The sequence below is a fragment of the Nematolebias whitei genome, chromosome 9 (genome assembly GCF_014905685.2).
Source record: "Nematolebias whitei isolate Nwh7 chromosome 9, NemWhi1, whole genome shotgun sequence".
Lineage (NCBI taxonomy): Eukaryota > Metazoa > Chordata > Actinopteri > Cyprinodontiformes > Rivulidae > Nematolebias > Nematolebias whitei.
In genome coordinates, this window is record NC_056506.1 from 16,599,116 (window position 1) to 16,623,810 (window position 24,695).

General features: G+C 41.8%; 2 protein-coding genes across 2 annotated transcripts in view; both read left to right on the forward strand.

Moving 5' to 3' along the window:
* Positions 1–2,729: 2,729 nt before the first annotated feature.
* Positions 2,730–16,224, forward strand: cnn2 (calponin 2). Its single transcript, XM_037681515.1, has 7 exons — positions 2,730–2,871; positions 11,306–11,427; positions 11,512–11,578; positions 11,895–12,032; positions 13,708–13,824; positions 14,663–14,809; positions 14,991–16,224. Exons 1-7 carry the CDS (start codon positions 2,815–2,817, stop codon positions 15,294–15,296), a joined length of 954 nt encoding a protein of 317 aa, XP_037537443.1. The 5' UTR covers positions 2,730–2,814; the 3' UTR covers positions 15,297–16,224.
* Positions 16,225–20,197: 3,973 nt separating this feature from the next.
* rps15 (ribosomal protein S15) overlaps positions 20,198–24,695 on the forward strand; it is a 5,732-nt gene continuing 1,234 nt past the window's right edge. Inside the window, exons 1-3 of the mRNA XM_037681516.1 lie at positions 20,198–20,260; positions 20,663–20,748; positions 23,821–24,055. Of these exons, the coding sequence (XP_037537444.1) occupies positions 20,258–20,260; positions 20,663–20,748; positions 23,821–24,055 (324 nt within the window). The 5' untranslated portion in view covers positions 20,198–20,257. The remainder of the gene's footprint in view (positions 20,261–20,662; positions 20,749–23,820; positions 24,056–24,695) is intronic.

The following is a 24,695-nucleotide window of genomic DNA, read 5'->3' on the forward strand; positions in this document are numbered from 1 at the left end:
AAGTTTTCCACATGGAGCTTAAAAGAGAGATGTGAGTCGACCAAGATACCCAAATATTTACAGGAATCAACAAACTCAATGGGGACACCATTTGAGGATAAAATCAGAGGAAGAACTGCTGAGACCGACTTCCTGTTTGACAAAAAGCATCTCTTTGGTTTTATCAGCGTTTAGGACAAGTTTGAGACGGAACAAATCTGACTGGATGATGTCAAAGGCGGATTTCAAAAGCTGGAAAGCCTTATCAACTGTTTTAGCTCGACAATAAACAACTTTGTCATCAGCATAGAAATGTAAGGATGCATCAAGGATGCTCTGATCTACATTACCTATGTAGATTGTAAAGAGGGTGGGTCCTAAGACTAAGCCTTGTGGTACACCATTGTTGACTATTAAATAACTTGAGGAAGTACCATTATGTTGAACGCATGGCGCACTATCTGATAGATAGTATGAATGTGATAAACCTCTGATTATTATTTGTACAGATCTAGTAGAGTGTTGTATGAATGTGGACACAGATTGTGTTGTAAAGAGCTTTGATAGAAAGGAGTTACATAAGTACAGTCCATTTAACAAATTCTCAATATCTGCACATTAACTGAGTTATTTGCTTTTTTTTTTTTTTTGTTGTTAATATTTGTTGAGTTGTTGCAGCCATCTTGAATGTAATTTATTATTAATAATAATATTATAGTTATATTTCTATAATAATTATAGTTAGCAACTATGGTAAACCAGTTAAAAAAAAAAGTTAGAATCATCTCACTCTGGGTTAATGATCAGTGAAAACAAATGTATTTTAAACCAGATTTACAAACAGGAAGTAAATAACTTGTTTAAGATTAGAAAGCAGATCGTTCCCAAGTTGTGGAGCCATGTCTGATAGTTTTCAGGGCGTCAGTTCAGTGTTTACCTTCAGAGAGTTTTAATGAAATCCATCTACTGGTTCAAGAGATACTCTACAGACACAAGATGAACCATTATCACGTAGCAGCTGACCGTACAGATTCAGAGACAAACGTGTGTCCTCCGTTAGAACTTCAGGCCCTGAGAGGCTGGAGCTCCAGTAACGCAGACTCTGGTGTCAGAACTGCAGCACTCCTTGCGTGTGCTGACGCATGTGGATCACAGTTATGAGGATGACTAACCGTACTCCCCTGGAGCCTGTTTGTTCTCAGACTCTGAATCATGTGCACACCTGGATGATGTCATCAGCCAAACAGCTGTGGCTCATTCAGACAGACGCACAGCTGTTCTTAGGCAATGTGTCCATCAGGTCAGATTATTATTGAACATCGGCAGCTCATTGTTTGGAGTCAAGATAAATACTAGCTGATACGGACCCACAGCACATATTATGGTCCCTAACAGATTGCGCAATATATTAGATTAAAATTATGCCATCAACGATTTAGACCGTTAGCAAAATATCTTGTGAACCATGAAACTTTAAGTAGATAATCACTGGATGTACATCTACAACTGATTCTCTTGTGGTGCCGACCCTATTGAACGCTGAGCTGAAGTTTGGTGTGGTAGTAGCTGAGAGTCATCCACAGCACATACTCTGAGCTGGTTGAGCATTTGTCAGGAGGAGTAAAACGTAAGGACGAGAGTTTGGAGTTCAGTTTGGTTTCAATATTTAAGTCATCACTAGTGTTGGTGAAGAACTAATCATCCTGGTGTGCGTCAGTCCGCCTCTGTGATACCTCTACACGCAGCAGTAAAACTTTTACAAATCCTGGCTAACCACAAGAGGCTGAGTGCGATAAGACCAACGACATTACGTCATCTCGGCAGACTGCACTTCTTTAGTTTCCCCTCTGGCTGCGGCTCGTCCAACAATTTGTCTCGTCCGCTGAGCGTCTGGTATGCAGGGTGGGTTCTGTGGATCACTCCCACCCTGCAGGAATTTGGGAAGTTTCCTTCCATATAAGGACTTTTCGATATAAATCGCGACAGAGGAAGAGCATGAGGGGGCGGAGCCAAAGATCGATTAACAGAGTGGAAATCAAAGAGTACAGAGAGTAGCAAGATGATTCACACACGCTTGTGGTTTTACATCTGACAGCAATGTCCAGTACTAAGCGTAAACTTTAAGCTCGTGTCTTTAGAGAGGCCCTTTTTACACACTGAACAATGAGATAAGCTAAGTTGCAATTTTGATTACAATTATGATGATGATTACAAAATTATAACGTCATCTTATAGTAATATTTATGAAGCCCCTCATAAACATGAGATTCTAGGTTGTGGGCTGAGCAATGCCCACCCACGGCCACTGGTGGTCCCACGGCCACTGGTGGTCCCACGGCCACTGGTGGTCCCACGGCCACTGGTGGTCCCACGGCCACTGGTGGTCCCACGGCCACTGGTGCTGATGTTTCTGAATGTATCGGTTCTGAAAAAATACTTAAAAGGCTCTTATTTGTATAATTAGCTTAGCCTAAAGGAAGACTGAGCCCTTTTCTTCATGGCCCGTACTCAGTTAGTACTGCCACGGCTGATGAGGTGCCTATTATTGATAATTTGACAGAAAATCTTAAAAACAACCTGACTCTCCCTTGAGGAAGTCTTTCCACGAGGCTCGAGTCGCACCGTTGAACGACACGGGCTGCGACGACAGGGAACTATCTTGACCCCAGCTTTGGCAGTGGGAGCGCGCGCTCTAATTGGCGGCGGTGAAAAGAAAGGAAGTATTTATTTCTGTGCGGAGCCTCATTGGAAGAGAAAGTCGGAGATAATTGAGCGCAGTTTTCTATTTGGAAGTTTCTTTGACTCCCCGGGAGCAAACAAATCGAAGTGACAACAATGGCCTCCTTCAACAAAGGTCCCGCTTATGGATTATCAGCCGAAGTGAAAAACAAGGTACGTGTTGAAACGTTAAAATTCAACAAATGAAAGTAAAGTGTTGAACTTTTCTCCACATCTTCATGAGGCGCGAGCCGCGCAGTCACCTGGACTCCATTTTGACTTGCGTGCCCAGGTTTAAACGGAGATGAACACAGATTACAGACGTAAATTACAGGTTTTATATTTTAAAAGGTGAAACTTTAAACAGGAAGCTTCGAGTTGTACGCACAGGAGTATTATTATTCTCTGTTCTTTGAGTGAAGGAAGTTTTTAAAACTTTGGGCGTTGCCCTTTTTTTAGCTACGAAGTTTCGTCGTTGAGGCTTTTCCTCTTTTCAGGACTTTTTCTTTCAGCGGCCGTGTGCCCCTCGTTATCAGATGACTAATGAAGCTGCTGTGGGGTGAGCGCCACGCGTTCAGCTGTTCAGAGTCCAGCGGGTTTTACCTTGGTCACAGTTAAAGTCCCGTCCAGGGACGGTCTAATGTGGGGGGCCATGTGGGGCCCACTGACGATTCAGGGGTGGCACACCAAAATTAAAAGCGGCAGGAAAAAAAACCTAAAAGGATTTAATTATTTTATTTCTTAACTTGACTTGAGAAATTGTTGACTGATGTACAGTACCTGGATACCTCCTTACGTGAGTCTTTTTTTTTTTTTTTTTGTCCTTTTGAGAAAAAATTCCCACAATCCTAACATAATCCACTGTTTTTATTTTACTAAAGTATTATCCAAAACTATTCCTTATATTCTTTTTCATGCCTTTATTAGTGTGAGAAACTTGTCAGTCCACAACTTATTGAAACGTGTCGAGTTATATTTCTAAGACATGATATAACCTCCTGAGATGCAGACATTGGTTTTAGGTAGTTGACCTTATTCTGAGGGACAAGATGGTAAGATTTGTTTCTTATTTTTTTAACTTTTGAAAGTTTTGAATACGATTTATGGTTTATATATAACATGTAATTGCTGAAAAAACGTGCTTATTTATGGTTGAGGTTCTACTAATGCTACATGGGGGCAGTAGGTGGTCACCAACTTTTGGTGGTGCCCCAGATGACCCGAAGCTCCAGGGCCTTGTTAAGAGCTCAGTGTTGGTTTTGGCACTCCCTCCAAATCTCTTCATCCACCTTCAATCACCGCGGGTGCTGGAGACATGGTGACCACAATCATGTGGTGACTTTCTTTTGCTTGTGGCAAGAGGCGTCTTTGAGACTGCTGCAACTAGGTGATGCTTGCCTGTGTTCGTCTGCTTACAAACAAAATGACACTTTTAGGAAATAATCCGTGGGTTTACCTCAAGCCAGCCTAATTCAACATGGCTGCCACAGACTACTGACCTGAAAATAAATACGTTTATAATTTAACCCATCTTACCAAATATGTGATTTTTAAAATTTTATGGGGTCATGCTCGAGTCATTCACAAGCACTATTTATTCTGCAAGACTTAATTTTTTTCCACTTTGGTATTAATTATCAACAGTGTTGCTGTTTGTCTGTTTGCAAAATATCTCCGGACCCATAAGGCTTCATGATGGATGTAGGCCTGCTGCGATAAGAAGTCAATTAGTCGCATGATAAATGAAAGTTAACCAACTTCTTGTCGAAGTTCCAGAATTCATGGTTGAAACCCGTGCCTTCGTGTGTTTAAAATAAATAAATAAAAAAGCTTGAACTTGTTTACTGATTGTTGTATTAAGAGCTTTGTGTGACGAATGCTATGCTAAAGGGCTCAAACCACACCGAGCGTCTGCCACTTTGAGATCCGAAAAACAGAAAGGAGACGGCCCGTGTCACGTCAAGGGGCCTTCCTCCCATTTTTCTTAGAGACGTGCTGCTCGCTCACTCCCTCACTATCCATCCTTCGGTTCAGTCTTATCCTGCCATCTAGTGGTCAAAAAAAGGTACTACACAAAAATTGGCCAATATTTCTTCTTAAATTTGACAATTACTGATTTTATTGTCAAATTTCAAACAATATTATTATCGCAGTAATTTGAGTGATCACCCAGCAAAATGTGTAATCATGACAGGCCTAGCTGGACGTGTAGCTACACTTGATAAACTTTTTGAGGTTGTCTCACTCAAGATGGCTGCCACAGAGCCTCTACATTAGCCGACACAGAAATGGCTCTGAACTGGTCTGGTTATGATGTGGAGCTAAGACTCGGTGTGAGACGGTCACAACCGTCTCGGTGTGAAGCATCTCCTGAGACTGCTCATAATGTTTTCAGCTGGTTTCACCAAGATGGCTACAACGCCATCATTTCTCATCATGAGATCTTTGAATGTCGGGGATCAAAGACTGATGTTTGTTCCTTTTTCATGTATAAGGAATGTAAAGATAAAGTTTCAAGTGATAGATGATGGTTTGAGTTGTGGTTGTCTCCTCTCAGGGCCTCTTTAACTCAGTTTTAGTTTTTTCCATTTGTCTTTTTATGGATGTGCGCACAGAGGGGTAGGGGGTCCCCTCCCTCGGCCGGGAGAAGAAAGCATGTAAATCTTTCTCCTGCTGCTTCTGTCCTCCTGGTATTTCCTTTCAACTGACGTAGCCCATTCTGTCAAACACCAAGCACTTGGAAGACGACCCCCTCCTCCTTTTTTGTTCTTGTTTTTACAAGTTTACACAATTTCCTGAGGTCATGATGAAATGCTGAGACAGGAATGACAGAACATGTCATCTATGCTAATGTGTTGGACATGAAGTGCTTTAAAAGAAATGGATGGGGAGGAAGGATTTGTATAATCTCAGACGTTACAAAATATGTGGCCCTCAGAGTATGTTTGAGCCAGCTCCTACAATTTAATCTTAAAATGATTAAATTTGTTTGTTTGCTGACGTCACTTTTTTTTTTTTTTTTTTGACCATCTTGATTTGGGTTGACTCAAGGTTCTGCATGTTCATCCAATTTCTTCCTGTGACTTTCATGAAAAATCTATTGGGATGTTGGATATTTTGCTAACAGACGCCATCAATAGCTCAGGTTTATTGTAGCAGGAGAAGATCAGGCTTGTTAAAATATGTAGTTAACAGTAATAAAGATTTATTGGACGTACGTTTGGGCTCTTGGATAAAACTAGAAACGATGAGTTTCAGTACAGAGGAGGTCCAGCTGTGCATCACGATCAAAATAATCTGGACTATGGCAGATCCTGTGTGTTCTTGACTTTAATGAACCGACGAGGCTGGGGAGCAGCCAGATGTCTTCAATACATCAGAGCAAACACCACCAAATATTCTAAGACCTAAAAGATTCAGTCTCTATGGAACTGCCAACACTGTTAAACATTTTGCACAAAGTACACAGACTACAGAAAATTTCATTTTAAAAGATCAACATTGATTTAGCTAATCTTTAAACATGGTGACTCGGCCAGCCGTCCCTTGCTGCACCTGAAATGGTTCATTGTGTCCAAATATTGAAACGACTCGGTCAACCTTTTGTTGATTTATAGTTTAAGATGACACAAAGTAGTTCCACTTCATTGTCGGTCCACTAAAAGGAATGGTTCTTGTTTTCACCGTCTTGATCTTTTTTCAGTTTGTCGTGTTTACAGTTCAAAGTAAAGGCGGATCAGTCTACTTCCTGCCATGTGAGAGATGTAATGCACTGCTGACCTTTGGCACAATGTAGTTTTAATTCATTTGAAGACCAGCAGATGAGGATCAGTGCTCTTTAACGTGCCAGTCATCTGAATATTACCAGGTCGTTGAGGGTTGTTCAGCTTCTATTAGGAGTGCATCAATTGTAGTTTTCTGGTCGATCTCTGAAACGTCTGACCTGCCAATTCAGATTTTGTTAAGCGACACTGTCGGGTGTTGTAAGGTCATGATGCACCTTCAATTTTACAATCTTATTTTATTGAAAAACATACCCTTCAACAATATCCTAGAAACAAATCAAACTTGTTTTAACTGGCCATGAGGTAGTGCTCTGGAATATAAATGAAGTTCAAACAGTTGTTAAAACAAAACAAAAAACCCTGTAAAATCTGTTTCTCATGCAAGTATGGGGCGATTTCCCTAAATTAAGGAAATCGGGGCGTTTAGTTTTTCTTAGCGGACCGCACGCCTCGCTGTAGTGACGACACCACATCATTCAGCTAGGTGAGAGCAGTGAGACATTATAAACACTCTGAGAAATAATCCAAGAAGCTTTATTTGAATGCAAACCACATTTATTCAAGACTCTCAACCATGAAGAGTAGATCATCATAATCCAATTATAAACATAAGAAGAAACCTCTCAACCCCTAAGGTGAGCAACAAGGTTGTTTTTATTCATTTTTTCCCTTAAGTTTAAACTCTTAAACAAAACTCCTAATAAGTTTTCTATTAAAACTTCAGGTCATAGTGTCTAAAAACTTGATGGATGGGGCCATTTCAGTTTCAGTTCCTTAATGGTTTTGATGGTGCAAAGTTCAGGCAACTCCTGGCGCTACAGTGTTCCCAAATATAATTAAATGTCCTGCACCACCTGTGGGTGTGCCTCTGCATCAAATGTGATCCACGCTGCCTCCTGCGGGGACGTGGGAGTACTCGATGACTCCTACGCTCACGTTTCCGTTTGTCGTGCACTAGCTGACCTGTTTAGGCTCAGAGCTCCGTGTTGCTCAGCTGCTGGATGGTTTTTGTTTGTGCGATCAGCACTGTGGGCTGAATTCCTTGAATTCAGCTCGTCATTGTAAATGACATCCGTTGGGATTCTCTGAGCAACTCAAATAACCAGTGTTGTGTTTAATATGTGGCTAACTGGAGGAAGAGAATCAAATTAGAGGGTAGAAGTTTCTTGAGAGTACATCCAGCTGTGAGCGAAGTGCTGCCAGTTTCTGTCCGTTACTTTGTGGTTTTGTTTAGCTAAAAGAGTCTGCATGCAGCACATTCAACACTTCATCCTTCACTGACGGAGGACTTAAAGTACCCATGCTCCACTTTAGATTGTTACTTTTGACTAGACTGGTTACACATACCAGACTTACCAGTAAGTGCAGTGTATATAGTATTAATACTCATCCAACATGGCCTCATGCACTAATGATGTTTGTTCAGCTCTAAGCATGGCTTAATTTTTAAAACCCCCTATTAATTAGAAACTGCGTAGTAGGAGAATCTAAATAATCGGCCTCTCGCACTCTTGACCCTTTTCCAGGAACTGACTCTTTGTGCTTCAGAGACTCTGGTGGTTCACCCAGCAGGAAGTCTCTCCCCGTTCCTTTTTAATTGTCACAACGCTCCAAGTTCATCTAAACAGGCTGAGCCACAACTCGAGATCCCTCAGCCCCTTTGCTCTTTCGTTCCCGTCTCTCAGCGGGAGATTTTGGACTTTGTCAGGAAAATGAAGCCCACTACATGTGCTCCTGACCCCATCCCTCCACTCTGGTTAAGCCAGTGGTTTTTTACAATCAGTCTGTTAATCACCAATCATCAATACGTCTCTACATTCTGGTTCTTTTCCAGCATCTCTGAGTGAAAACTGCCATAATTAAACCTCTCCTGGGGAGAAAAAACACCCTTGACCCAGAAATCCTAACGAACTACAGACCCATAGTTGATCTCTTTCCTCTTGAAGGGTCTGGAGGAAGTTGTTGCTGCGTTGCTTTGGTAGGCGGGGTGCTCTGTTCTGTTGATGGGTGGGGTGCCCTCTGGATAATGGTAGGGAAAACACTGCTTCCTCTTGGTCGTCATCAGCCGCCATAAAATCCTTCCACTGCTATGCCGATGACACTGAACTTTACATACAAACGGACCGTCACCCATCTGCTTAATCCTGAACACCACCTGTCACCTCCCTCCACACTTGCCATCTGTCTGGAGGAGATGGTCATGGATGAACGAAAACCTTCTCCAACTGAACAGCTCCAAAACTGAGGCCATGCTGATGGGCACATCAGCTCCAGTCATCTCCCATAACGGCCATAACCATTTGTGGTCAGGAGGACGTTCCCCTCCTCGTTGTCACCAGCTGTTGTTGGTTTGACCCCAACTTTTCTTTTGGCTCCCATGTGGCAGTGCCTCCTCTTCCTCAAGGAGCTGCTCATTCCACATCAGAACTTGTTCTGTCCGTTCTAACAACTCATCCATCTTCAAATTCCCAGATCTAAGCTTTTGTTCTGGGGTGGGATTCTCTCAGATCGCCTGAAGGAACTGCAGACTCCTTCAAAAAAGGATTAAAACTTTTTTTGCTTTATGGCCCTGATGTAGAAGTTTTTTTTTTTGTTTTTTTTTTTAGTTTTTAAGACTCTTGAAATGTTGCACTGTTGGATGTACAAAGGTAAAGTGTCCCATAGATGGAATTGGTTATATTTTATTTATAAGACAAAAGCTGCTCTGTAGAGTCGGGATCTCGCTGCTGCATCTGTGATGGATGGTGACGACAATGAGCAGTTTTCAGCTGCCGCCTCATTGAGTTCTGAGCACGTACGAGCAGCGAGTCAGGCCTCCGTTTAGAAAATTTAGGAAAATCCCGGCCTGCTTGTGTGTGTGGTTTTGGAACTGTATTTGGCCGTGCTCATTGTGTTGTTGCCCGTTTACGCCCACAGTGATGTCTCAGGTTGCTTTGCACTCACCTTGGCAGCTGCCCACATGTTTTCATCAACTGGAGTGAACTTTGGAAAAACAAATAAATAAATTTTGGTCCAGTTTAAGATTCAACACTTTAAAAGACGTTCACACGTAACAGAAAATGTTCTTGGTCTATAGCGGAGTCTCAGACACATACCTTCCATGCGCTGGGGACAAAGCTTGATGTGAAAACCAGCTGACGGAGCTGCGCTGCCACATGACCTGACGGGGCTGCACACTCCTTCAGCACTCGGTCCTTGAGCCCATCAGGACCAGAGGCTTGCTTTGGATGTGTCTCAGACAGGATTGAAACAACCCTGTGTTCTCCTACCTTTACTGGAGTAGGGTCAGGACTTACCAACTCCCACTGTTAAAGTGAAAGGGGATAAAAATGTTAATCTTGTGCGAGTGGGTTCGTCTGTAGCTTTTCTAGAATAACTCCAGCGGACAGATTTGATTGAAATTGTCAAAGTAATTGGATGTAAATCTACCTGGACTAACGGTCATCCCAATTTAAGATGGCCAGTACAGCTCGACACTAGTAGGCATAAAATGGCTTCAACTCTGTCTCTTAAAGGTCTTCATCTACATGTGGTGTGGTAGTTGCTGTGAATTGTGCACTCCAAGCAATAATGGGAAATGGTTTGTAAGATTAATCCTACTTTTCTAGCACCTTTCTGTTTAATCAAGATACTCAAAGAGCTTTACAACACAATCTGTGTCCTGTCTAGGTGCACCGATGAATCGCCCCCGATTTCCTTAATTTTGGGAAATCATCCGATACTTGCATGAGAACCCGTGTTTTTTTTTTTTTTTACAATTTTATTATTAAACGACAATTGTCTGAACTACTTTCATATTTCAGAGCACTACCTCGTGGTCAGTTAAAACAAAGTTTGTATTGTTTCTAGGATATTGTTCAACGGTATGTTTTTCACTATAAAATAATGGAAAATTGTAAGTGCATGACGACCTTGTAACACCGGACAGTGTCTCTTCTCAAACATTATCTGAATAGTCAAGTCAGACGTTTTAGAAATCTGTGATCGGCCACAAAACTGCACCCTAGTCCTGTCACATACACCGATGGGACACACATCAGCGGTAGTGAGGGGTTCAATGTCTTGCCCAGGGACACTTCACATCTGACTGCTGGTGGAATTTAATTCCCAACGTTCCCATTGGAGCACAACTGCTCTGTCCACTCAGCCACAGCTGCCCCATAATGGATCAGTGAAGGTCTTGCATTATCACGAGATCACACCATTTTGGTTTGACAAAAACCTTCCCACTATCATTTCCCAGGCCTGAAAGACAGCAGGTGATGTGCCCTCTCTTTCAATGCTGTGCCTTTAACTATAATCAGTGGTCGTTTTAATAGAACTGGACTTTCAGGGGGGCATTGGCCTACGTTTCCTGCCAAAAGGAGAATGACTGCAGCTCGTGAGAGGAGTTTGAGATGCCCTCGACAAGCATACGACCGTTGTGAGAAAATTTCCACATCTTTTAAAAATCCTCAGGTTTTGAGGAAGAAGGTCACAAGCTTCTGTGACGTGCTCAAGGAAAATGAAAACTGCAAATGTTTCTCAAGACTCTTTGGAGACTTGCTTACAAAAAAGTTTCCCAGCTTCTCCAACAATCAGCTCGCAGGCTCAAGGAGAGCTGAAGGTCACTTCTGACCATGATAACACGACTTGTAATCATCAACAACCTTGTTGCCCTCACCGGTTTTTAAAATAAAACCTTTAACTTAACCAGTTAAAGGTCACAGTGGACAGATGTACCATTATCGGAGCTTTATTCTCTGAATGTGAAAATTAGATGATCGTCTGGCTGTTTGTGCTTGGACCCTGTGAAACTCGTGATTTCTTTCTTTTTCCATCAGATTGCACAGAAGTATGACCCTCAGAAAGAAGATGAGCTTCGGGTCTGGATCGAGGACATCACCGGCTGCCCCATTGGCCCCGACTTCCAGAAAGGTCTAAAAAGTGGAGTCATTCTGTGCGAGTAAGCAGCTCATTTTTATTATTTTTTTTATTATTTTGAATGTAAAATAGTAATAATAATAATAATTGATGCACCTTTTTTCAGACTTATTAACAAACTGAAGCCAGGCTCTGTGAAAAAGATCAACCAGTCAGCACTGAACTGGCATCAGGTGAGTAAACTGGTGCTGAATTCCTTTTCAACCCTCTGGGTGCGGCCTGTTGGTACAAGGGAGGGCTGTTGTTGTGTGCAGTTAGTCTTGGCATCTAATGACTAACCATCTGTTCTCTAAACGCTTCGTTTTGCACCAGCCCATCCACAGTAGAAGGTCTAACTATTACAGGACATGTTGGTTTTAAGTGTAAACGGACTATCATGAGACTGGATCAAACTTGTGCACACTCACTGCACGTTATCTCTAGGTATGTGTGCTAAGAGCCCATGTAAACCCTGCATAAACACTGTTGTTGAATTTGGTGTGGTCTTAGCTGGAGAACCTGACCAACTTCATCAAAGCCATCACAACGTACGGCCTGAAGCCTCACGATATCTTCGAAGCCAACGACCTGTTTGAGAACGGCAACATGACGCAGGTCCAGACGACGCTGCTCGCTCTCGCCAGCATGGTGAGTTTTGAAATGACTATAAACACACGGCCATAAAATGTGTCAAGTTCTGCTGCCATCCCAACAAAGTGTTGCTTTGCAGCCTCATTTGTGATGATTATTACGTTTCTAAGCTCTTAATATTGTGATGAGCAGTAATATGCCTTTTTAATGCAGCAAAGTAATTTCTAGAGTAAACTGGGTCCTGATGAAAGCTGGTATGACTTTAGTGGGTGTCTCTGTAGGTGCACGTCTTGGCTTGGAATAAATGGTAAATACAGGACGTACGAGTTGTTGGGGCTAAGGTCGGGCTTTGACTCTTCTACACAACACATGGAAGTTTATACTCTGTTTGTGGTAACAACCAGGTTCAATGAAATGTACTTCAGCAATACCAGTTAAAAAAAAATAGATTTTTTTTTTTTACCCCATTCACAAATCTGTTACCGTATTTTCTGCCCTATAAGTCTCAGTTCTTTGCATAATTTGCATGCCCTGCGACTTATCGGCCGAAGCGACATATTTATGGATTTTTTTCCCCCATATTTATAAACTGATTTTTAGGCTGAATGTCTGGAACCCGGTCTGTTGGCTTTCAGAAGCTGTGGCCCCTGAGCAGTTTGGTGGAACAGCCCTGCTCTAAACGCTCTAAAAAGAGCACAGCATGCCATGATCTCTGCTCTCTGCTACCTGCCAGCGCTGTCGGCCACGCCCACTTCTCTGCTGCAGAGCGGAGATTTGACAAACGATTCCGTGCTGATTGTACGGCTCATCCTTCAATCAGCCATTGTGTCATGTCCAACCTTACTTTGTAAAACCGTGACACAGCGAGTCTGCGAAAAACAAACCGAAGTAGCGAGGGTCTCCTGTATCTGAAACCACAAGCCCAGTACACGGGAGTGGGGAAAGGATGTGAAATGTTTACTGGAGAAGATGAAAAGCACTCTTTGTAGCTTTACTGTTTGTTTTTGACTTGGAATAATAGAAGTATAGATATCTGCTCTAAACTACCCTCCTATAGATGATAAACCATTTAGTAAACCTTGCTCTCACCGTAGAGAGACATTTTTCTCCACAGCACCAACAAAATGAAGCTCATCTGAAAAGTTTCGGCACCAACACAAGAAGCAGAACCCTCTTATCGCTTCTCGTTTGTGTTCTCAGTGGAACAACCTTTTTACTTGTGGTAGTATTGATATAAACTTGTCCCTTCCTCTCACCAAAGCTTTGCTCCACGACCCACAAGGGAAGAAGCGAGTAAAAAGACGGTGGATGGTGTTATCATGAAGCCCAAGGCAATGACCCAAGCATCTGTTTCAGTTTACTTCTAGATACGAGACGAACGTTTGTAAAAAATAGTTTGAGAGCTGCTAGGAGAGAAGGACATCCAGTCAGGAGCTGAGTTGAAATAAACCTTTTTAAATGTTGTTTATATTTAGTGAAATAGACAATTTTACCAGCAGCTGTCTGCTGCCAACGTGGGGTTTAATAAAATCATAGCAACCCAATAAAAAAAAGTTGTTCAACATGTGAAGTGTTGATAAAACAAGTGTTTGTTTGAGGTTTACAGATCTTAACATTTGGCACATTTGTTTCAGAACGGTGGTCTTGAAACTGCAGTTTAATGCGTGCAGCCTGATGCTGTGGCCTTCAGGCCTTTAATCTTATTTAAACTTAATGTTGTTTTCTGTTCCAGGCCAAGACCAAGGGCTGCCAGTCACGGGTTGACATTGGAGTGAAGTATGCTGACAAGCAGGAGCGGGTGTTCGACGAGGAGAAGATGAGGGCTGGACAGTGCGTCATCGGCCTACAGGTTCACTTTGTTTTACGTTGGCGTCGCCGTGTTTAGTGTTGCTGTCTGAAGGTAACCTGGTGCACGTGCAGCACTGTGGCTCTGGGCAATACATTAGTCATGTTCAGCTTGTTGGTAAACAAACTGACTGTAAAAACAAGTCTGTTACAGCTGATCCAGTTAATTTAGGGTCATTTACAGTGAAAATGGTGCAGAAAGGCCGTGTCAGTTTCTGCATGTTTCATTGTTCTCTCACACCTCCAGACCTTTTGTCACTTGCTTTGTTTGCCAGGAGAGGTGTCCACAGTGGTGCCTGAGTTAAAAAAACAAAAACCTGAAATACAACTTTGTATTGTTGCATCATGTAAGAATAGTGCGTTTGTATCTGGCATGTGAAACTGACTCACACCTACGTGTGTGTGTGTGTGTCCTTGTTTATGCTACTTTGTGAGGCCCATTTTTCCAACTTATACTACATTGTGGGGACCAACTGCTCCTTATGGGGCCCAAAGCCCGGGCCCCATAAGAAGTCCCGTTGGTGGGTTAGGGGCTAGGTTTAGGACTAAGGTGTGAATTGAGGATGTGTTAGGTTTAGGGTTAGGTATGTACTGGTAATGGTTAGGTTATGGATAAAGGTCATGGTTAGGCTATAGAAATGAATGAAAAATGAATGGAAGTCAATGCAAAGGCCCCATAAAGATAGCAAAACAAACCTGTGTGTGTGTGTGTGTGTGTGTGTGTGTGTGTGTGTGTGTCATCACACACACCTCACTGCTGTTGAGCTTTGTTTGTTTTTGCCATTCTTGCATATCTGTTGTGAAACCCTGTGAACAATTCGTCTCGTGATGTTTCTTTGTAGATGGGGACCAACAAGTGTGCCAGTCAGGCGGGTATGAATGCATACGGCACCAGAAGGCATTTATACGACCCCAAAGCTCACATCCAGGCCCCCATGGACAACACAACCATCAGCCTGCAGATGGGCACCAACAAAGGAGCGAGCCAGGTAGAACAACCAAACTCATCAAGTCAACAAAGACTTAAAGACCTGAGCTCCAGAGAGCGCCGTTTGTCTTTCTGCTCCTTTAAACCAGCTTCTTGCTTGTTCCTATTCGAAGCGGTCCTGAACAGTGTATGATCCTGAAGGTTCAGTGAAATGGGTTGACAGAAAGTGTTGTCTGCTGCAGGCTGGTATGACTGCTCCTGGGACGAGGCGGGCCATCTACGACCAGAAGCTGGGCACAGACAAGTGTGACAACAGCACCATGTCCCTACAGATGGGCTACAGCCAGGGAGCCAATCAGAGCGGCCAGAACTTCGGCCTGGGGCGGCAGATCTACGACGCCAAGTACTGTCCCAAAGCTGACGAGATGGCTGAAGGCCAGAATGGGGCGGGCAGCGGCCACGACTACATCCCCGACTACCAAGATGAGAGTTACCACGTTTACCAAGAAGGAGGGCGGATTTATGAAGACGATGGGACAGATTACTGAACGGACTGAAGACGGAGGACGGAGTGAAGGTGGTGTATGAGATCTCAAGGCAGGCAGGCGGTGTATTTTTATATGTTCTGGATGCTGCACCTTTCTTTTAAGGTCCATCCTTCTTTTTTTAGTATTGAGATCGTCTTTAGCCCTCTGTGCAAAGTTATTGAAGCACATATCATAATGAACTGTATTCTGTGATTTGTTTTATTTAAAGTGACCACACAAGCTGGCTGTTTGGCTCAGCTCCACGTTTGTTGCAAATATTTTTTTTTTTTTGTGCCAAGGTTACATTTTTGTCTGTTTTTTTTTTTTATTTCCTCCTCGTTAGCCTCATGACATTTTTTTTTTTCAAACATTTAAAAAAGGAGTTAGTTTCGTACAGTTCCAAGAGTCTGTTACTTGGATTAGAACACCCATGTTTGTTTTTCATAAATGCTGCGTGATGATTGCCCTGTGAACGAGACTGTGCATTTATTTACTGTCAGTGTCTTCTACCTTCCTTCAGTATTGGCTGAGGTGCTCTGCAGATGAGAACAAAGTGGATTATGAGAACAAAGCCTTTTAAATCGCTCTATTTGCCTTTTTTTTAAACCTGTTTTTGGATGAAATAATTAATGTTGAACTTGTTAAGCTGGAGAAAGGCTCACTTTTGTTTTGCAGTGAAGAGGAAGCATAGAAGAGAAAATACTGAAGTTTGGAACATTCCTATCTGTAATACTGGATCTGATCTTTCTGAGACATGTACATGTGTACTAATCCTTCAGTTCTGTATGATCGTTGTTATTTATGCATATCTGCGCAGACAGGAAAGTAATTTTAGTATCATGAATCAAGTTTGACATTGGGATTTGCTTTAGTTCCTCCTCTCTGGGGTAACACCTACAGAGAACACCAAAATGTGAGAACAGTATAATAAAATAAATGTATTCCTTTATGTGTTGTTGACATGAGTTATTAAATGTGTTTTTAAAGGATGGTCATCACAATATGACGTTTTCTAAAATCAGTTTATCGTCGGTGCTCGAGCTGATTGGAACCGTTGAGTCAGTGTAAACTCAACGTTCATTATCCACAACTACTTCATATCTTCAGTTTAAGTTTTTATGCCAAAGGTAAATTGTTTATGTTCCCGTCTTAAAGTTAAAAAAAAGTTCATGTGTCAGTTTGGTCCTCTACTTGAAGCCCAACCTTCAGTGAAGTTCCATGAGATCTTCCATTTACTAAGGTTTGACTGAAACCAGTTCAACTCAGACTAAAACCTGGACATGAACACGGTGATGGGAATTCCTGTAAGAACTGCTAGGACTTGAATTTATTTTTCTTCAGCCTGACTAAAGTAGAAATGTCAGAAGTTTTTAAAATCACTGAATGTTTTAATGTGTAAAAGATTTATCTGTGATCCATGTCCATAAACTCCAGCGCCACCAGTGTTGAGATGCTCTTTGAACTTTGAGTTCAGAAGCTGCTTCTCAGTACTTTGATGATTTGATCTCAGAAATTAGGAAGGAAAATTCAAAGCAGCTGCCTTTTAAATAGGGTGGTGCAGTGGTTGGTGCTTTTGCCACAGGAGGATCACCGCCTGCCTCCGGTGCATGTGGAGTTTGCATGTTCTCCCCATGCATGAACTTGCTCTGGGTGCTTTGGATTCTTCCCACAGATCAAAAACATGCATGTTAGCATAAATGGCAACAAGCAAGCGGTACACCAATGTTGCTGGGATTTGAACAGTGAATGTTTTAAAGTTAAGTCGGGTCCACGGGACGGGATCAATACAACAAAAGTTGGATGAGGTCATGAGGAGCTTCATAAGGTGCAGCTGAAAGCAGGTTCCACCACTGGTGGGATGCAGGCAGAGGGAACCAGCGGAACAACAGGTTTGATGGTGCCAACTCAGAACACTGCTGGCGAAGCTGAAACTGGTGCTGAAGCTAAAACAAAGCAAACACCTAGCTAAAGGAAGAAAAATAAAAAATGCTAGCTAAAACCCAAGAGTAGCCAAATATTAGATAAAAGCCAAAAATGGCAAAAAGCAAAAGGCTAAACTAAAAGAAACAAAGTGGTAACAAGAAGCTAAAAGTAGCAAAAGGCTAAATTAGAACAAAATGCTGCTAGCTAAAAGCAGAAAAACCTATTTTAATGTTACTCTTCTAACATGAGCCTGAATATGTTTGATGGTGAATGTTCAGTTGATGCATTTGTCTTGATGACATAACTCTTAGTAGAAACCGTTTCCCACAGCTGAATTTTATCTAGACAAAAATGTACCCAGTTCCTCTGTGCCACCAACAAAAATAAAAATCCCGTGTCACCCTGTACAGTTCCAGTTCCTTCTTTCAGTTTCATGACCAAGTTAGAACTCTGACCTTTGCTAAGGTGAAGTGATCTGTCAGCTGCCCGGCAACAGAAAGGTGCAACGAAGAAAGCCCGAGCATGAAAATACCACAACCTGTTCATACCTGAGGCTCCAGATAAACAACGCCTCCAAGCTTCGGCTACTCGCCTGAGATTGGTACATGCACGAAGCAGAAGCCAGGAAACAAAACGGGGTGTTCTGCACCAACTGGAAGAGGAAATAGAGAAGTTGTGTCACGGCCTCATGTGGTACATGAGGTGGAACGAAACTGTGTACTCAAAGTTGCAGTTAAAAGTAATATACGAAAACATTTCTATATAAAATTAATTTAAAAAGCAGGTGTGTAAAGGACCAAAACAATAGACATCAATGCCGACTGAAAATTGACGGGAAACTATTTGGGGATGTGGTGCCTGATTTTACACATGTGCATTAGTAACTGTAAAAAGGTCAGTGTGGAAAAACAAATGTACAATTTGCACAATGACTAGGTGAAAGCATTCTGCCCACTCTGATTGGCTCCTTATGATAGGCACCGATGACTCCCTTAACTATGTATGTACTGTACATGTGTACAAACAGGGTGTCTCACACCTGATCATCATCCATTGATCGAAAACATCTAACTTCACCTTCAAATTAATTGTTAATCCTAGAGGTTCACATACTTTTACCATCACAAATATGTAATATTGGATCATTTTCCTCAATAAATAAATGACCAAGTATAATATTTTTGTCTTGTTTGTTTAACTGAGTTCTCTTCATCTACTTTTAGGACTTGTGTGAAAATCTGATGAAGTTTTAGGTCATATTTACACAGAAATATAGAAAATTATAAAGAGTTCAAAAACTTTCAAGCACCACTGTGCGTGTGTGTGTGTGTGCGTGTGAGTATTCATGTATGTATGAATGTATTTATGTATGCATGTATGTGTGTACTGTATGTATATATGTATGTATGTATGTGTGTACTGTATGTGTGTATGTTTGTTTATAAGTGTGCACTGTATGTGTGTATGTATGTATGTGTGTACTGTATGTATGTATGCATGTACTTTGTATGTATGTATGTATGTATGTATGCATGTATGTTTGTATATAAGTGTGTACTGTATGTGTGTATGTATGTATGTATGTGTGTACTGTATGTATGTATGTATGTATATAAGTGTGTACTGTATGTATGTATGTATGTATGTATGTATATGTGTGTGTGTACTGTATGTATTTATGCATGTATGTATGTACTGTATGTATATATGTATGTATGTATGTATATAAGTGTGAACTGTAAGTATGTGTGTACTGTATGTATGTATGTATGCATGTACTTTGTATGTATGTATGTATGTATATATGTATGTATGATGTATGTATGTATGTATGTATGTATGTATGTATGTATATATGTATGTATGATGTATGTATGTATGTATGTGTGTATTGTATGTATGTGTGTACTGTATGTATGTGTGTACTGTATGTATGTGTGTATTGTATGTATGTGTGTGTGTACTGTATGTCCATAATTTGGGCCGAGATGGGGTAGACATAGGGCAGCCAACTTGGGACCAGCAAGTCACGGCTCGACTCCCTGCCATGCTCACGTCGTGGTGTCTCTGAGCAAGACACCCAACCCTAATTGATCAGTGAGCGCTCAGCAGCTGCCCACTGCTCCACCTGGGTGTATCTCAGGTGTGATGGGTTAAATGCAGAGAACTAATTTTGTCATTGTATGGGAACATATGACAACATGTAGCACTTAAACCTAAGTGTTTTACGGTAGAAGTCCTTCATGATGCAAACACTGGACGGTGGTGAGCCACCACTGCCCACATGTGGAGCAGGGGCTGCCATCTAGGGCACCCGGATGAGCAGACAGGGAGTTAAGGGCCTTGCTGAAGGGAACAAGTGAGGGTGGAGGCAGTGCCTCACCGTTTCCACCAACATGTTACGGTCAGGTGGGGGATTCGAACCATCAGTCTTCCAGCACAGGTTCACTTCCTAACCTCTGCACCACAAACACAAAAAATGTGTATTTTCGTCCTCTTTGTATTCAACTATTTGAAACTGAGTTTAGACTATGCCTCTTTTGTGGTTAACCTGGTTAAATAATAAATAAACTAATTACGGTTTTGTTTAAAAAAAAACTTTCTCCAGCGGTTCAAAAGAAAAGATTGAACATTTGTTTGATAATGGAATGAAGAATTGTTTTGCGTCTTACACTGTATAAACTCTAAAATCTATCATGAAAATTCAGACAAAAAATAATGAGGAAGTTGCACAAAACTACAAAATTTACTGTCAGTTTCTTCACTTCCTAATGCTTAAAATGATATTGTCATTCTTTGGCTGCACGTTTTCAATACTACTTTAGTTAGTTCGACGCTTCAATGGTTTTACGGGATACCATATTTGTCAAATTTATAGAAATTAGGACATCCTATCAAGCAACGACATAGTCTTGTGCAGTCTTATGATAGAAATACGCCACCTTCTGTTCACAGACGGGACAAATCCCGGAAACGCTTTGTGGCGCCTGCCTCAAGTCTCGCGATATTAGGCCTGACGAGACTTCCGGACGTTCTTTTCCACTGGAACATCAGGCAAGATGGTAGGTGTTTGTCTGAAGCTAATGTTTCTGAATTTATCATCTTTAACCATCTGAGCTTTTATGTTGTTGACTGTGGTAAAGTATTGCATCTTCCGACAGTTAAACATACCCTTTTGTATTTGAGTTGGAAATGGTTGCTCAGAATGACACAAAGCTACGTTTATTGGCTTTGCTTTAGTCCCAAGCACAGGCCGTCAGTGGCCGAGCTCAGCCGATGGTAAAAGTACACTAGGTATAATTAAACGTGAAATGTATGCGGGCTTGTTAAATGACTGCCAAGCACATATTACAATGATATGTGTGAAAATATTGTTGAGAGTGAACACTGGTGGATAAAAATTAGCGACCTAGCATAAATGCTAGCAAGTGCTGTAACTGGGACGGATGCTGGTTTTCTTTCAGGCGGACACCGAGGTCAAAAAGAAGCGTACCTTCAGGAAGTTCACCTACAGAGGTGTGGACCTGGACCAGCTTTTGGACATGTCTTAGTAAGTGATGCATAATTCAGTGAGTCCTTCAGAGCCACTGTATTTATGAAGAACAGTATCTTAGAAAATGTGTATATACATTCTGCATGTCTTCAGATTATGGTTGGGATTATTATAATTCAATTTGACACCAGTTCAGTGAACTGTGATGGGATTTATGAAACTATTATTGTTTTGTCCATAACCACATACAAGAATACTGAGCATAGAATCCAATCCCTTAAATCTAAAAGGAAATAATTTGCTCTATACTGTTGTATTAATTTTAATTCTAACAAGATTTTGGGAAGTAAATGATCAAAAGGAGTCATAAAGTACTGCGAATTAAAATTCTCAGTCACTGGACGTACCTGTATGTTACCCACTTTCCTCAGTAGCCTATTTCACAAAATTCATTCAGACTTTATTTAGACAGGTTAATCCCATTGAGCCTCGGGGACTCATTTACAAGAAAGACCTGATTTCAACAAAGCGTGATGACGACAATAGACGGTCACAAAAGAGACATATTTGTGCAAAACGGCTGCAGAGACCACAGTATGTTAATGCTACTGTTTGTAAATCACTGATGGAGCTGAGCCATGTCCCACACAGACATGAAACATTTTGGAAATAAATCGGTTGGTGTAAAACCAAAAGAGGTGTGGTACACAATACATTAAATGTGATAGGTTGACGTTGTGTCATTTTTAAACATAATTAACTAAAACTCAGTTTAGTGATCCTCTTTTCAACCAAATGCAAAGTTGCTTTGTGTCATCTGTTGTCTACATCACAGAACTGAGCCTGAAGTTGAGCACACACTTCTTGCCTTCTGGCTGCCTTAGTATGATTTCTGAATGGACTGATTGGACCACCCAGTCGCGGGATCAAATGTGCATGAGCTAGAAATTACAGTGAGGAAAATAAGTATTTGAACACCCTGCGACTTTGCAAGTTCTCCCACTTAGAAATCATGGAGGGGTCTGAAATTTTCATCTTAGGTGCATGTCCACTGTGAGAGACATAATCTAAAAGAAAAATTTGGAAATCACAATGTATGATTTTTTAATAATTTATTTGTGTGTTACTGCTGCAAATAAGTATTTGAACACCTGCCAATCAGCAACAATTCTGGCCCTCAAAGACCTGTTAGTCCACCTCTAAAAAGTCCACCTCCACTCCACTGATTATTCTAAATTAGAAGCACCTGTTTGAGGTTGTTAGCTGTTTAAAGACACCTGTCCACCCCACACAATCAGTAAGACTCCAACTACTAACATGGCTAAGACCAAAGAGCTGTCCAAAGACACCAGTGACAACATTGTAGACCTCCACTAGGCTGGAAAGGGCTACGGGACAATTGTCAAGCAGCTTGGTGAAAAAAGATCAACTGTTGGAGCAATTATTAGAAAACGGAAGAAGCTAAACATGACTGTCAATCTCCCTCGGACTGGGGCTCCATGCAAGATCTCACCTCGTGGCGTATCATTGATCCTAAGAAAGGTGAGGAATCAGCCCAGAACTACACGGGAGGAGCTGGTCAATGACCTGAAGAGAGCTGGCACCACTGTTTCCATGGTTACTGTGGGTAATACACCAAGACGTCATAGTTTAAAATCACGCATGGCACGGAAGGTCCCCCTGCTTAAATCAGCACACGTCCAGGCCCGTCTGAAGTTTGACCATGACCATTTGGATGATCCAGAGGAGTCATGGGAGAAAGTTCTGTGGTCAGATGAGACCAAAATATAATTTTTTGGTCTTAATTCCACTCGACGTGTTTGGAGGATGAAGAATGAAGAGTACCATCCCAGAAACGCCATCCCTACTGTGAAGCATGGGGGTGGAAGCATCATGCTTTGGGGGTGTTTTTCTGCACAAGGGACAGGACGACTGCACTGTATTAAGGAGAGGATGACCGGGGCCATGTATTGTGAGATGTTGGGGAACAACCTCCTCCCTCAGTCAGAGCATTGAAGATGGGTCGTGGCTGGGTCTTCCAACATGACAATGACCTGAAGCACACAGCCAGGAGAACCAAGGAGTGGCTCCGTAAGAAGCATATGAAGGTTCTGGAGTGACCTAGCCAGTCTCCAGACCTAAACCCTATAGAAAATCTTTGGAGGGAGTTCAAACTCTGTTTCTCAGTGACAGCCCAGAAACCTGGCTGATCTAGAGAAGATCTGTGGAGGAATGGTCCAAAATCTCTGCTGCAGTGTGAGCACACCTGGTGAAAAACTACAGGAAACCTTTGACCTCTGTAACTGCAAACAAAGATACTGTACCAAATATTAACATTGATTTTCACAGGTGGTCAAATACTTATTTGCAGCAGTAACACACAAATAATTTATTAAAAAATCATACATTGTGATTTCTGTTTTTTTTTTTTTTTTTTAGATGATGTCTCTCACAGTGGACATGCACCTAAGATGAAAGATTCAGATCCCTCCGTGATTTCAAAGTGGGAGAACGTGCAAAGTCGCGGGATGTTCAAATACTTATTTTCCTCACTGTACCTAAATATTTTTTTTGTAGACTGCCTCATGTCATGTGTAATTGTTTATGGTAAATACGTAATGGTCACGAGGTGTTACTTTCAATTTTGCACCTCTTTACATCTGTTTCCACCAGAAGCACAAGTATCAGCATTAAATCAAAGGCTCACATGGGTCAACACAAAGTTGTCATTGCCTTAACTGCAGTTTTTATTGTCATGTAGTTGCAGCATTTTTTTCCCTCAGCATACAGTTTTATTGTTTCTGTCAAGTTTGTTATAAATATAGTTATAAGACAAATATTCTGTTTCTATTTTACAATGAGACAAACTTGTCAAAGCCCTCTTCTAAAACTAAAAGACTAAATGCACAGATGCATCTAATTTCTCCTACAAGCCTCTCGACACTTCAGGGACACTTGAATATATTTTGTCACGTCGTTCCTCTAGTCACGGACAGGACAAAGAAAGACAAATGAACACGATGACCTTTCTGTATGACGAACATCAAAAGTCTTGTTTTGAGATTTTTCTCCGTTGCTCAATATATTTTTGTCTGATTTCTGGCTTTCCTTTGTGCCGTCCCTCCATAGCGAACAGCTGATGCAGCTGTTCTGTGCTCGCCAGAGGAGGAGGCTGAACCGTGGCCTCCGCCGCAAGCACCAGTCCCTCCTCAAGCGCCTGCGCAAGGCTAAGAAGGAGGCTCCTCCTCTGGAGAAACCAGAGGTGGTGAAGACTCACCTGAGAGACATGGTCATTCTTCCAGAGATGGTTGGCTCCATGGTTGGTGTGTACAACGGCAAGACGTTCAACCAGGTTGAAATCAAGGTACGATGCTCTTAGTCACTTGGAAAGCAGGTTTATCGCACCTGTTTGGAGACTAGCAGTGTTTAAACTTTAAGAAATTAATCTATATAGACGGTCCAGGAGGCTTTGGCTGCTGCTGTGGTGTCGTGGTAGGGCAGCCGACTTGACAACAGAAAGTCGCAAGTCCAAGTCCCCGCTATGCCCACATGTTGCGGTGTCCTTGAGCAAGACTCCTACTCCATAACTGCTCCCCGGGTGCTTGCATATCTGCCCAGTGCTCCACCTGCGTGTCCTTCACGTGCTAAATGCAGAGCACAGATTTCATCATCGTATAGAAACGATGATGACACAGCACTTTCTTCTTTCATTGACATGATTGTACAGAAGTGTGGCCTTTTCAGAAGCTGATCCGATATTCTATAATTTCAAATAATTTCTGTGGTATATGTTGGTGAAAATACAACAGGATTATGGTACGAGTTCCTCGTGTAGACTCTTCAGCTATTTTCTTTCCAGATTTTAAGAGAATAAAAACATGTGCCATCATTCTTTGCTTCTTTCATGCTGTGTGCAGTTTTAAAGATGTTGTATACACATAATCTACAGTGTTTCCCCTTATCCAACAGAGCCGAGCGCCCTGCCTACCTAATTCAACCCCCCC

Coding starts and splice junctions, on each gene's coding strand:
- cnn2 (XM_037681515.1), top strand. CDS start 2,815: ATGGCCTCCTTCAACAAAGGTCCCGCTTATGGATTATCAGCCGAAGTG. Junction 2,872..11,305: donor CAGCCGAAGTGAAAAACAAG/GTACGTGTTGAA, acceptor TTTTTCCATCAG/ATTGCACAGAAGTATGACCC. Junction 11,579..11,894: donor CAGCACTGAACTGGCATCAG/GTGAGTAAACTG, acceptor GTGTGGTCTTAG/CTGGAGAACCTGACCAACTT.